Raw genomic sequence first — 14,597 nt, 5'->3', positions numbered from 1 at the left:
CAAATAATGGAGAAAAAAAATGTTGATTGGAAATTATATGAAATTAGATTTTCCCCTTACTTTTCTCATCAACAGTCACAATGAGGAAAAAAAAAAATCTGGTCTGTTTATAACAACTTGAGCCGGAAATAATTCGACCATGCATGTTATTCATTGTTAGATTGCCCCAAAAATACCAACAAAGGACATTAAAAGCAAAATTACTCATTCAAATCGGAAGAGATCAGACCAGCTCAGAGTTCATTGATAAGGAAAACAAACACCTTGATTGCTTTATTGTGGCTGGCTAATCAGGAAACCATTAAAAATTCAGCAATGAGGCCAAAACGTTGACCAAAACATAGCACCCAAAAACATTTATTTTTTAAATTTTGTCCTAAAATACCAACAACACAATACCAAGCACCTTAAATATCCGTTCAAGGACAATAATGTTTAGGCTGGATGCTAAGGATCATGTCCGGACAGGTGATCAAAAGTGTTGCAAAAGGTGCTCTTCTATATGAAATAGGCTATAATCCAAAAAGACTCTATAACATTGGTGACAGAACCCGTGGCAAACGATAATGAATAATTATGGTCCATCACAAACAACTGTGGCTTGCTATGTTACCAGCAATTCAGCTTTGACGCTAAAATATTACATTGTTCTAGAGGTTTTTGGATATTTTAATGCAAAAATCTTACATATAGTACCTTTAACCTTGACAGCCTGAAGAAAAAGTGTGCTGGATTTACATGATTTAATCTTGTATATCAGTCCCACGTGAACAAATTAAGTTAAACAAACATGATTTGTTCACAGTTTCAACATCATGGAATGAAGTCATTTTTAAGTAAGTCAATTTAGTAGTATCATAGTGGTTTTAAATGGTTCCCTATTTTGTGTCACGTGACTGAATTATAAGATTGAACCAGCTAGATCACAATCTATAAGCTAACATTAGCGCATGTTAACATGCTAAAATGTTAAATAGTAAATGCACAGCTAAGCAACTTAAATGGTTCTAATAATTCCAACATAATTGAACATTAAACACTATTAAACACTATCAAGTCTCCCCCTTTTCTCATCTTGCTCAAAAACACATAAATTAACACTTAATTTCAACAGTTTTACTCTCCTCATTAAGTCCCAAGCAAAGCATGCTAGGTACTACAGTTTCAGCAAAAATCATTTTCAAGTATTTGATTGGTTCACATTCGCCCTAAATATTTTTTTCTAGTAGATTTAGTAGATCACATTTAAGAGATTTATGTTAATCGAAAGCAAAGATCGCAAATAATATGATTGAGTAAAATGGATAATATGTGTTGTCCCATTTCCATCAGGGATGCAACTATAGTCTACATACCTCTCATATAATCAGCAACATGTCTTATTGTGGTAACACTTTATTTTAATGGTCCCTTTTGAACATTCTGTTGACTATAAGTAACTTTGCAACTACATGTCTAACTCTCAGTCGAGTATTAGCAGATATTAAAGGAATAGTTCACTTCAAAATGAAAATCCTGTCATCATTTGCTTGTCATCCTTTGTGTTCAGCAGAAGAAAGAAATTCAGACAGGTTTGAAACAACTTGAGGGTGAGTAAATGATGGCAGAATTTTCATTTTCAAGTGAACTATTCCTTTAACCAGACACTATACTAACTCTTTATTGTTGATGGTCCTCTAACAGACATTCTACTAACTATAAGCAACTTTGTAACTACATGTCAACTTATTCTAACCCTACCAGTCTACTAATACTCTACTAACACTCTAATGAGAGTTAGTAGACATGTAAGTGCAACTTATAGTCAACGGACCATTAAAATAAAGTGAAAACCATATTAATATGTTCACAAATTAAAAAATAAAAAATGTAATATACATAAAACAAATATTTAATTAAATGTACCATTAACATTAGATAATATATTCAAATTAATATTATGCAAGATCTTTACAACATCCTGAATGATTAAAAATGTGAGTACTTTCAGGTTTGCTGTCCACAAACTGCTCTTGATAAGCATCTTCCATAAACCTACAGCGATCATCCTGTATTAGATCAGCGTAGAGAAGTTGAAATATAAAACTTGTAATGGAGACTGCATCATTTCAGCAAATCACATGATTCCACCCCGTCATTTCACAACAGCAACAGATATGAAATTATACCGTGCGTTTATGCAATTAGAAGCTGCATTTAAAATAAACCACCAGCACAACCTTAAAACAGCATTTTTAACCCAGACTGTGGAACTCCCTAGCAACAAGAAACGAGACAATTCACTCTTTCTCACTTCAAAACGCCCTCAAGGCCATAGCCAAAAATCCAGCTTTATTCCTTTTTCTCCCTCCCTCGGTTCGTCAGCGGGCACGCGTGGTCCTACGAGTGCCCGGTCCACGTGAAAGACTGTGTGAGCCAGAGACTTACCATGAGGGATTACAAACACAAGTGTGTTTGTGTCGGATCCTAATCACATAATGGATATGGCATTGCACAGGACGGCTAGATCAGCCCAGGCCTTCCGCTTTACACTATAAATAACAGATCCATCACAGACAGAGCTCGCATCCAGAAGCTTACAATCACTGGCCATTTGTCTTCAAACTCTTGCTTGATACCTGGAAAGTGAGTTAAGCGGGACTAAACCTTGCCGTTAAACATCCACACGGGAAAAAACAGTGAGTCAGTCGCATTCCAGGCATGGCAAATGTGTGTGTCGCGCTGATCTGATTAGGCAGACAGGTGGTAGACATGCACACTAACACAAAGGAGAGCGGGAGTTGACATATACTGTGATCTATGAAGAACAAACCGAATCCTGGAGGCTGTGCACGTGCACGGATTACATATTTAAACTGTCGTCCGGGATGAAGCATTTCGGTTTACAGAGGGCCGTTGGACACTTTAAAAGTTCTAGTACACAACATATATAGAAAAGATCATGCCAAGCAGCATCAGCTCAAGCTCAGAACTACTTCACTTTACTGAGACATTTCTGACATCAACTTGGTGATTTTTAGTGGATGTATGAAGTCAGTTCGACCACAGAGTCTTCATTTTTGTACATTTATCTATTATTTTAGTCAAATGTTTTAAAAGGAGAGCTTGTGCAATCTTTAAAATAAACTTTTGTATTTTGTGTCCACTTTAGACATTCTACTAACTATAAGTAACTTTGCAACATGTCAACTAACTGTCATTAGAGTAATAGACTGTCTGCATAATATCTGCTAAGTCTTTATTTTAATGCTCCCCAACAGATATTCTACTGACTATAAGTAACTTGGCAACTACAAGTCAACTTATTCGACTAACCCAAACCCTAACACCTAACCATAACCTAACAGTCTACTACAGTCTACTAATAGTTAGTTAGTTAGTTGACATGTAGTTGCAAAGTTACTTAAAGTTAGTAGAATGTCTAAAGTGGACTATTGAAATAAAGTGGAGCCGTATTTTGTATCTACTGAAGTGCAATTCATACATTTTTAAAGTGCTAAAGTTGTCACTGAAAAACTTGACAGGAATAAATGCAATGAAACACAGAGGATCTGAACTTTGAGCTGATTGCATAATCTTAATTATCAGAAAACATATGTTCCCATTAATGGCAGAATAACAAGAACACACAACCGATCAAACCATCATTATTCAAACGGACTGCTCTGTGTATTGGATCTTGACTATAAAATACCAGCAATCGCCTAATTTCAGCTCCTATCAACATGTTCCCAAAAACATGCACTAAGCATCTTCTGCTGGAGAGGTTATAAGAAAACAAACGCAATTGTAATATTTGTTGGGCAGAAACAGCAATAAAGTGTTGCATCACTTTCTCCTTGCAGTGATTTGGTGGTTCCTGCTGCCACCCCACATGTACTGTCATATTTTATGGAGAATTTTATACAATATTATACAAAAACATTCATTTAAAAAAATAGAATACATAATCTGTTATATATAAATAACATCAATATGAAACATGTACTATTAATAAACAAAATATTAAATAAGTATGCAAATATATGTAATGTAACTATGCAGGGATTCTACTTTTTGAATTTGTTAATTATCAATATCTAAAGACAAACGCAGAAAATAGCAGTAATTTTAATGAATTGATCACTTTCAGGTATGGCATCATCATACACCTGTAAACCCTTATGGCCACAGGCTAATGAAAATATGAAGGTGTCGATCGTGGCGATACCCTGCCGACAGTTATTCTTAAAAGTTCAAGTTATTGGGCAGGTAGTTATTATCATTTATGCATCATGTATCATGTAAAACTCCAGTGTATTAGACAAGTTCATAAGCACGCATTCAGATCCCAATGCTGCAACACACCCGAGCTGAAGGTTGCAGATACGGTTAGTGACTGAACACAGAAATCAGTGACAGAAATGCATCCACCTGTCCATCGAGCACATGAACAACATATAACCAACACACAACATCAGCCAACTCAACACATGCTGATCTCTCTTACGTGGAGATTATAATGCAATGGCAAAAGAAACAATTTGAATGTCTGAATGAAAGCACAAACCTGTCTGTCCTTTCCCGAGGGTCTTTTCTAAGCGGTATGGTCCCACGTAATTGGCATGAGGGGTAGAGCTATTTTCTTTCCCAGACAATGACATGTTTCCCGTCTAAACACACTTCACGCGGCGTTGCAGTTCTTGGGATACAGCAATCCTCTTATAGCTGGGTGCACCGGAGGACGCGCTTTACTCCAATTTAACGCTGTCTCTTTTGGTTTCTCCTGTCCGTTTCAGACCGAGAGTCTGTGGTTAAGGTGGGAAAAGGGGTCTTTTAATGTGTCCTCTCCTTTCCTTCTCACGGGGGTGAAGCGGGCGGCTTAAGAACCGACTGGCATCGCGGGACCTGCACAGCTTGTGTCCGCCTGTGCGGCTTCTCTCTCGCTCTCGCTCTCTCGCTCTCTCTCTCTCTCTCTCTCTCTGTGGAGTCAGTGGCCGGTGCGCGAGCCAGACAACGCTACTACGGGAAAGGCGAGCTCATCAATATTCATAAGCTAAGCTTTCGCTACTGGATAGTGACCGAGCAACGTCAGCAGAAATTATTAATATTAAGAAGGCAGTTTTTTTTATTGAAGACCAATAAACTAATGAACCAAATTTTAAAAGAAATAAATAAATAAGAATGAAATAAATTAGTAAATCTGTACGCTAAATAAATAAATAAGTAATTAAATATATGTGTATGCAAATGAAAATAATAAACACAATTTTGTCCTGTGTTCAATTTTTAAATCAATATATTAAGTTTTTAATTCATTTCTGTGAATATGCATTACATTAATTTATTTTCATTGTTTACATTTGGCACTTTTGCTTTAATTTACTGTAGGCTACATTAATTTTACTAAATAAGTTAAGCCTTCGACATTGGAGGATGGACACGTGACATCATCAAACCCTAATGCATATTAATGAGATATGCCTTTATCGTAGTAGGATTGGTGGTTCCGCGTGTAGAGTCTGGTCCGCAGCGCTTAATTCTGATTGACTGAGAAGCTCGCCAAGCGCGAGAACGTCTGTGTGCCGCAACCACAGGTCTGACCGCTGAGTGTTCTCTAACAGCAGATAATTGTAAAATCATTGCTCTCTCTCTCTCTCTCTCTCTCTCTCTCTATATATATATATATATATATATATATGTATATATATATATATATATATATATATATATATATATATATACTGTATAGATAGATAGATAGATAGATAGATAGATAGATAGATAGATAGATAGATAGATTATTGACTATTCTTTTATTATTCGCCACTTTTTTCTGCTGTGATCTAAATGTAACATATGAGAAACAGTTTGCGGTGTATCAGTGACCTGCTCATGAAGGTTCCAGTGCTGTGTTCACTGAGCAGAGTGTGTTGGCCAGGACCTTAATTTCACAACCTACTGATCTCAGACCTGTGTGAGAGTGAGAACAGGTGCCGGAGGGGCAGACGCCAATGACACGCCTCCCCAAGTGTGACAGACAGGACCCTACTTTTGAGAAGTAGGAGAGGATCTGACTGTTCACCGCAACTCACAGCATTGCATTACATATCCTGTGGATATACAGCACTGTACCACAACACATGCTTTAGTAACTCAATACTCATCAAGGTACTTGAACTGTGAAATTTGAGACACATTAACAACAGTTTGAAACTAAATATCGAGAACAAAAACCGTTCCAGGTTGTCCTCAATAGAGAACTTGATGTTCTCTATATTTTTGTCCTCCGGTCCATATACCTTAATATAAGATTGCAAACCCCAACACTTGCACATACTTTCTGATAGGACCTTAATTAAATTAAATAAGTTCAATTAAACAAGTTCCTGTATACAGTTTACTGCAATTTTCACATGACCTGCATTTTAAGTTGCGTCACATCCCTGCTATTGGCAAGTCCTCGCCCGTGGCCTCATGAGATAGTAAAATGTCCACTCATACATTTTTACAGAAGTGGTAAACCGACACAGTGTTTCTCACAAACTCTTTCATGAATACTAAGAATTTGGACATACTTCATGAGTAATGCTTATCACAATATAAAATGTCTTTCGAAAACATTTGTGCATCTTCATTTTTTTTTCATATTTTGTCATGTTGTAGACTAAGGTTAAACTCAGTTTTTGGCTGAGGCACCTTTACAGTTTTGGGCATTGATGCAACAAGCTTTAAACATCTCCCTTTAGGGATTTTCTGCCATTCTTTTCTTCCTCTCAAGCTCTCTCAGGTTGGATGGGGACCGTCGGTGGACAGCTATTTTAAGGTTTCTCCAGAGATGTTTGAATGGTTTCAAGTCCGGTCTCTGGCTGGGCAACTCAAGGACATTCACAGAGTTGTCCATAAGCCACTCTTGTTTTGTCTTAGCTGTGTGTTTATGGTCATTGTCCTCTTGGAAAGTGGACCTTCTGCAAATCCCAAGTTTCTGAACTTTCTGGACCAGGTTTTAGTAAGAGTATCTCTACATTTTGCTGCATTGAGCTTTCATTCTACCCTGGTTTCCTCCAGACATGACGCTTGAAACTGAGGTTCATCAGACCAGCGAATCTTGTCCTTTAGGTACTTTTTTGCAAATTCCAAGAGGGTTTTCATGTGTCTTCGCTGAGGAGGGCTTGAGCCTGGCAACTCTGCCTTAAAGCCTAGATCCTTTTTGTCTTTCTGTAAGTTTCCCCCTTCTCCATGTATGATGACCATCAGCTTCTTGGTCATCTCTCTAACCAAGGCCCTTCTCCATCGGTTGCTCTGGTTGGCAAGGAGTCCAGATTGCCAGCTTTGTTCCAAACTTCTAGAGCATGCTTCTGTGAACCTTCAATGCAGCTAATTTTAATTTTATTTTTTTGTAATCAGCCCCTGATCTGTATTGGTCTCGACACAGTCCACTTTCTTTGACCTCATGGCTCGGTTTTTGCTCTGATTTGTAGCTTTTAGACCATTTACTGTGTGCACGGACAGCCACATATGCAGATGATGCAACATTATATTTACCGGCAACATCAATTCAGCAATTGTCTACTGCTTTGGATGAGGAATTACAATTATTTGTAAAGTGGGTATGGAATAATAAGTCGGCTATAAATTTGACAAAAACCAAAAGCATTGTGTGTGGATCAAATTCTACATTTAAATTCAAATCACAGTTAAATCTGTCTGTAAAGACTGTGCATATTGAACAGGTAGAGGAAACAAGACTTCTTGGAGTTATATTAGACAGTAGGCTGAAGTAGTCAAAACAGATAATATGGCAACAGTTATGGGAAGAGGTCTGTGTAACGCATTGATCCAAGGAAGATAAAGAAGAAGATGAAGAAGATGAGGTATTAAAATGGGGGTTTAGAACAAGATACTTACCGTGCGAGACAGAGTGCAATGCACTAACAATACCGGACAACTAAACAGAACACAGGCAGGAATATATAGGATATATTCCTGCCTGTGTTCTGTTTAGTTGTCCGGTATTGTTAGTGCATATATCCTTAGGCCATGATGGCTATGAAACACTATAGACCGAATGTCATCATCTTCAGAGATTCGTGTTTTTGTTGTTTACACGGAGATCGTTTTCAAAAACTTGCACTTTGAAACCTGTTTTCAAAAGTTTATGTTTTCAGGCACCCAAAAGGTCATTGTCGTGTAAACGAATGGCCAATTAAAAGTTTTACGTTTTTAGTTGAAAATGGTGTTGTGTAAACAGCCCCTAAGAGATGTGCAATTTTTTTACCACAATATTGTATTTCTCAAAGTGTGCAAACAATGGTTCTTACTTATTTAGATTATTGTCCAGTAGTGTGGTCGAGTGCATCAAGTAAAAAATTACAATTAGTCTAGAATAGAGCCACACGACTCACTTTAACATGTAATAGAGGGGCTAATATAATAAGAATGCACAAAACTTTAGGTTGGCCACTGGTGAAGGATAAGACGATTATCTCCCTGCTTTGTTTTCTAAGAAGTATTTCAGTGTCTAGAGTTCCTAATGTCCTGTACTGTCAACTTTTGTATAGTCGTACTAGTAATAATTTAAATACCAGGCAGGCATCAAAGGGATGTTTTTGACTTCCTATTTCAAAAACCAATGCAAAACAATGGACTGTAATATGTAGAGGAATGAAAATATGGAATGACTTGCCATCGGACATTATTTCATAAAATGAGGTTTAAAATCTTTAAAGGAATATTTAATGGCGCAATATACACTCACCTAAAGGATTATTAGGAACACCTGTTCAATTTCTCATTAATGCAATTATCTAATCAACCAATCACATGGCAGTTGCTTCAATGCATTTGGGGGTGTGGTCCTGGTCAAGACAATCTCCTGAACTCCAAACTGAATGTCAGAATGGGAAAGAAAGGTGATTTAAGCAATTTTGAGCGTGGCATGGTTGTTGGTGCCAGACGGGCCGGTCTGAGTATTTCACAATCTGCTCAGTTACTGGGATTTTCACGCACAACCATTTCTAGGGTTTACAAAGAATGGTGTGAAAAGGGAAAAACATCCAGTATGCGGCAGTCCTGTGGGCAAAAATGCCTTGTTGATGCTAGAAGTCAGAGGAGAATGGGCCGACTGATTCAAGCTGATAGAAGAGCAACTTTGACTGAAATAACCACTCGTTACAACCGAGGTATGCAGCAAAGCATTTGTGAAGCCACAACACGCACAACCTTGAGGCAGATGGGCTACAACAGCAGAAGACCCCCCCCCGGGTACCACTCATCTCCACTACAAATAGGAAAAAGAGGCTACAATTTGCACGAGCTCACCAAAATTGGACAGTTGAAGACTGGAAAAATGATGCCTGGTCTGATGAGTCTCGATTTCTGTTGAGACATTCAGATGGTAGAGTCAGAATTTGGCGTAAACAGAATGAGAACATGGATCCATCATGCCTTGTTACCACTGTGCAGGCTGGTGGTGGTGGTGTAATGGTGTGGGGGATGTTTTCTTGGCACACTTTAGGCCCCTTAGTGCCAATTGGGCATCGTTTAAATGCCACGGCCTACCTGAGCATTGTTTCTGACCATGTCCATCCCTTTATGACCACCATGTACCCATCCTCTGATGGCTACTTCCAGCAGGATAATGCACCATGTCACAAAGCTCGAATCATTTCAAATTGGTTTCTTGAACATGACAATGAGTTCACTGTACTAAAATGGCCCCCACAGTCACCAGATCTCAACCCAATAGAGCATCTTTGGGATGTGGTGGAACGGGAGCTTCGTGCCCTGGATGTGCATCCCACAAATCTCCATCAACTGCAAGATGCTATCCTATCAATATGGGCCAACATTTCTAAAGAATGCTTTCAGCACCTTGTTGAATCAATGCCACGTAGAATTAAGGCAGTTCTGAAGGCGAAAGGGGGTCAAACACAGTATTAGTATGGTGTTCCTAATAATCCTTTAGGTGAGTGTATAGTAAATTGTTAATTTTGATATTTGGAATGAATTTTGGGTTTGTATGTTTCATTGACTGAACTGTTATTGTTGTTGAATAATGTAGTTTTGTATTTTTACTTGTTGGGACCTCAGGAAGAGTAATGGGGGTCCAAATAAACAAATAAATAAATACTGAGAGGTGTGTTCCCTTCCGGATTACGTCCATTCAATTGAATTTGCCACAGCTTAACTCCACTCGAAGTGTAGAAGTGTCTCTCCGAAGTCTAGAAACATCTAAAGTGTCTCTTATGCAATGTAATTATTTCAATACAGTTTAATGTTTTTATTTTTAATACATTTGCAAAGTTGTGACAAATCTGTTTTTTGTCTTTTGTATTTTGTAATTATCGAAAATTATTATTTTTTTCCAGTTCACGCGGCACACCCCAGTGATGGTTATGTTTAGGAGTGAACCTTCATTCTTACTTTTTTGTAGGATTCACACCATACACATTCATAGAAAATCACCTCCTTGTTAAATATATACGATTTCTCATGAGATCGGGCTAGAACTCAAAAGAAGATATTTTGAAGAATGTTTCAAAGTTTTCATCTATATTATTATTTTTATAAACTCAACGGATTCCAAAACTTACAATCTCCAAAAGAAAAGAAAAGGAGCTGATGTAGGAACACATCCTTGGTAGCATCACAGTCACCAACACCCAACTCTCATTTCCCCATCCACAATAACAGTTCTCAGTGAGAATCTCCCTTTGAAGCATTGAGGAACATCTGTACATGTTGTGTCTAATCAAGTTTGGCAGTAAGTCCCTCGCTCCCCTGCATCACAACGACTGTGAAATTAATCAGGAGTCGCAGCAAGCAGTCGTGCTATTTACTGTTTACATGCTGACGGGCGCAAACCAAATAAACTTGGTAAATAGTGTCCTCTGTATCTTTGATTTACAATTGCCCGATTGTCCGTGCGTGAGCAACCGGGCGCGACGGGAATATTATACAGAGTTATGCTAATGAGATGCAGATGCACATATCAGATAGAAGGGTGAAACTGGAGAAATGGTTTGTAGATCTGAAGGGCGGGAAATGACTTAGCATGATGCTCTGTGAATGTCCGTTAAAGGTCTTACAAGTGCGCGCTAATCTTTCTTGAATTTACTACGTTTTTTATATTGAGATGAGATGCCTGTTGTTAGTCATACAAACTAACATTTGCTACCACTCCTAGCTATGATTTGATATGTGCTGTTTTGGAAGATGCATCCACAAATTGCAGATTTATTGATATTGTATTCTACTGTGATATAAAATATTGGAAAAACTACTGAAACTTACAGATTAATATCTTTTTAAATATAGAACTTTCTGATGATATAAAAAAACCAATGACTGTTTTCAAATAAATTTGTTTTTGAATAAATTAGCATATTTCATATAGCCTACTGCGTTAGTGATTAGTTTGCATAGTGAACAGTTGCATAAACATAGCCATTATGTTAAGACTGAAGTTCTTCAAAGTCTTAAGAACTATGACCAACTGTTATTTGAGTTACTGTTGCCTTTCTATCAGCTGGATCAGTCTGGTCATTCTCCTCTGACCTCTGGGATCAACAAGGCATGTTTTCCCACAGAACTGCTGCTACCTGGATATTTTCTCTTATTTGGGCCATTCTCTGTAAACCCTAGAGATGTGTGAAAATCCCAGTAGATCTTCAGTTTCTGAAATACCCAGACCAGCCGTCTTACACTACCAAACATGCCACGTTCAAAGTCACTTAAATCACCTTTCTCCCATTCTGATGCTCAGTTTGAACTTCCGCAGATCGTCTTGACCATGTCTACAAGCCTAAATGCTTTGAGTTTCTGCATGTGATTGGCCGATTAGATACTTGCATTAACAAGCAGTTGACCATGTGTACCTAATAAAGTGGCCGGAGAGTGCTGCGTATGAATATGCCTACTTCTATACTATATAGTAGACGAAAAACAGTATGTGAGCCGAGTAGTATGTCCGAATTCATAGTATTCATAAATCAGTGGGCGAAAAGTACCCGTATGACTTACTACTTCCAGCAAAAATGTTCTGAAGTGCTCATTCGATGGACACATTACTATCCCATGAAGCCATAGGAGAGGATTTGCAAATGAAAGTGAAGCAACGCAACTGACGGTGTGTCACATGACAATAACAACATGGCGGATGTAGTACGTCCAAATTTCATTCATACTACACACATTCATACTATAATAGAAGATACTTTTCTAACAGTCACAAAGTAAGTCTCAAACCAAGTGTAGTACCTATTATATAGTATGCGATTTCGGACTAAGCATGTATCAGAGCCCGTCTACGGAGAGCCTGGCCACTCCCTATTAAGTCCTATTGTACCGAATTTTGGTTGTAGTTCCACCAGAGTTCCACTGGGGGCGATCACCCATGAGTGCAAAATGAACGGGAGTCTATGGAGCTAGATGCCTAAATTTGTCTCTTTCACCCGATTGACGTTGAGAAATCTCAGATTTGATTGTACAGTAGGTTTTGCAAGTTCAACATGGGTTATGGGTCGAAAGTTGAATGAACGAGTACTTATGTCCTTTCGATTTCTTACAGGTTAAGTTGTTGTTGCCCATAGCACGCTAGCATTCTGCTAATGAACGCTGATTGGTCAGTGAAGGACTGATTATGACCAGAGATACCGCTTGATGGCATCATGTGTGTGTGTGTATTTTCGGCGTGGTCTTTTAAAACAACAAAATAAAAACTCTTCTAGCACGTGTATTTACCTGTGTTAGCTGTGTTGTCGATGCCTCGAGAGAAAAGAAAGTGCAGAGCGCAAAAGCACCAAAGCATGTGGTCGTACGATGTGTATGACGTCATTGACATTTTTAAAAGACTTTTTAAAGCAAATAAGTGACTCTAAAAAATCTAACACCCAGCAATGTGTAATTTCTTTGCATCTCCTTTCGAATACAACATTCAAATTACTAGACAAAAAATTATATCCTGAGAAAAGTGGATTTTGAAGGGTATAGCACCATAGACCTCCATTCATTCTGCACTCGTCCTGTGAGCGCCCTCATATGGAACCAGAGTGGAACTGCAACCAGTTCAGAAGCCAGAAGTTTACTGAGAGTGGAAGTTCTCCCCTTATTAGACATTCTCTGCATGTATCTTTCTTGCTTCTTGCTACTTTTTCAGCAAAGCCCTTATGAAATCAGCATACATTGTATCTGGCTGCCTGGTTGCCAGTATGACGAAACAATTCAATAGAATGAATCAAACTTTCCAACTCCACAAATAAGAGAAACTTTCCAACTTTACATGAGATAAAGAACCGTTAAATTTATTTCGGTAAATTCACAAAGACGAATCAGACTTTCCATCTCTTCATCTAAGGCCATTTAAGATAAACCAATTCACTGGAATGAATCAGACTTTTCAACGTGACAGGTAAGCATGCTTGATTCTTCAACTCGTAATGCTTCTGTACATACTTAATATAATTTGACATAAAACTGCTTTTCATCTTCTTACACTGATCTTAGATCAGTTGTACAAGCGTGCTGTGGCTTGGAATCAGGTAGAAGAAGCTGGTACAGGTTCAGTGTAAACAGAAGGAGAGTTTGATTAATTGAAGGATCAGCGGCAAACAGGGAAACCCATTATAGCCCATCTGTAAGCATTTAAGAGCTGGAGTCAACAGAGATGCTGGGAGCCTCTTTTGCTTTATTTCTCGTGCTCACTGGCAGACTGGTCAGCTCTTCTACATCGAGAACAAGCGAGACTTCAGGCCTTAAAATCCATGATTAATGAATCTTTTGATTGTTTGTTTGCCAATAGACTTAAGTTTGTAGTTCAAGTTGTGATATAAATGCATTTTTACACTTTTTGAATTTATATGAAGTGCCACTTTACCTGTTGTTATACCAGTAATGTTTGTGTGTTAGATGTAACAGTGAACAACATTTGAGAACAGCATGAAAACATGGGCAGAAGAAAAGCGAATTGTAGGTCGGTCTTCTGTGGTGCAGAAATCAGAAGTTATTGTCACTGATGCCTGTGGAGAACTTAAATATGATTCATTTAAGTAAGAAAAGAAAAATGAGAATGATGAAATATACACCTGTCATACCAGGGAACATTACAGACAATATTCACACTTCATATTTCTGATGTTTGTTTCCCAGAGATCCTTTTGTTGTGCTGAAATAATATTGTAAACACGGCATGAAACGATCTATAATTTTCAAACTGGGGTTCGTGGACCACCAGGAGGTCCATGAAAAATTTAGAGAGAGAAAAATATAAATAATACCAAAAAGAAAAACTAACTAGGCCTAAAACTGTTTTTTTTTTTAGCTTGTTTACTGGTTGTATGGTGATTTTCTGTAAAGCTTCTTTGGAACAATATTCATTTTGAAAACTGCTTTACAGATAAATTTGGTTTTAAAATGTTTCTCTTATATAACCCAAATCTAATGGGTGGAAAATAACAAAATTCTGTAATGCTTAACTCAATACAAAGCAAATATTTTCCAGATACTACTTTAATAATTTGTTTTGGCTTTCAAATGGATGTCAATCATTTAATTTAGGAAATAACATGTCTTTATATCGCACTTAATAATTTTCACACACTGTATAAATAATTCTTTAT

General features: G+C 37.8%; 1 protein-coding gene across 3 annotated transcripts in view; it reads right to left on the bottom strand.

Moving 5' to 3' along the window:
- The window catches only part of brsk2a (BR serine/threonine kinase 2a), a 220,666-nt gene extending 215,704 nt beyond the window's left edge, over positions 1-4,962 (bottom strand). For all 3 annotated transcript variants that reach the window (XM_079859711.1, XM_079859712.1, XM_079859713.1), the window contains exon 1: positions 4,550-4,962. In XM_079859711.1, the coding sequence (XP_079715837.1) occupies positions 4,550-4,643 (94 nt within the window). In that variant the 5' untranslated portion in view covers positions 4,644-4,962. The remainder of the gene's footprint in view (positions 1-4,549) is intronic.
- Between the last annotated feature and the right edge of the window lie 9,635 nt (positions 4,963-14,597).

The sequence above is a fragment of the Squalius cephalus genome (assembly GCF_949319135.1).
Source record: "Squalius cephalus genome assembly, chromosome: 23".
In the NCBI taxonomy this organism is placed as follows: Eukaryota; Metazoa; Chordata; class Actinopteri; order Cypriniformes; family Leuciscidae; genus Squalius; species Squalius cephalus.
The sequence above is the reverse complement of the archived record's forward strand: the minus strand, read 5'-3'. Positions and strand labels throughout refer to the sequence as shown.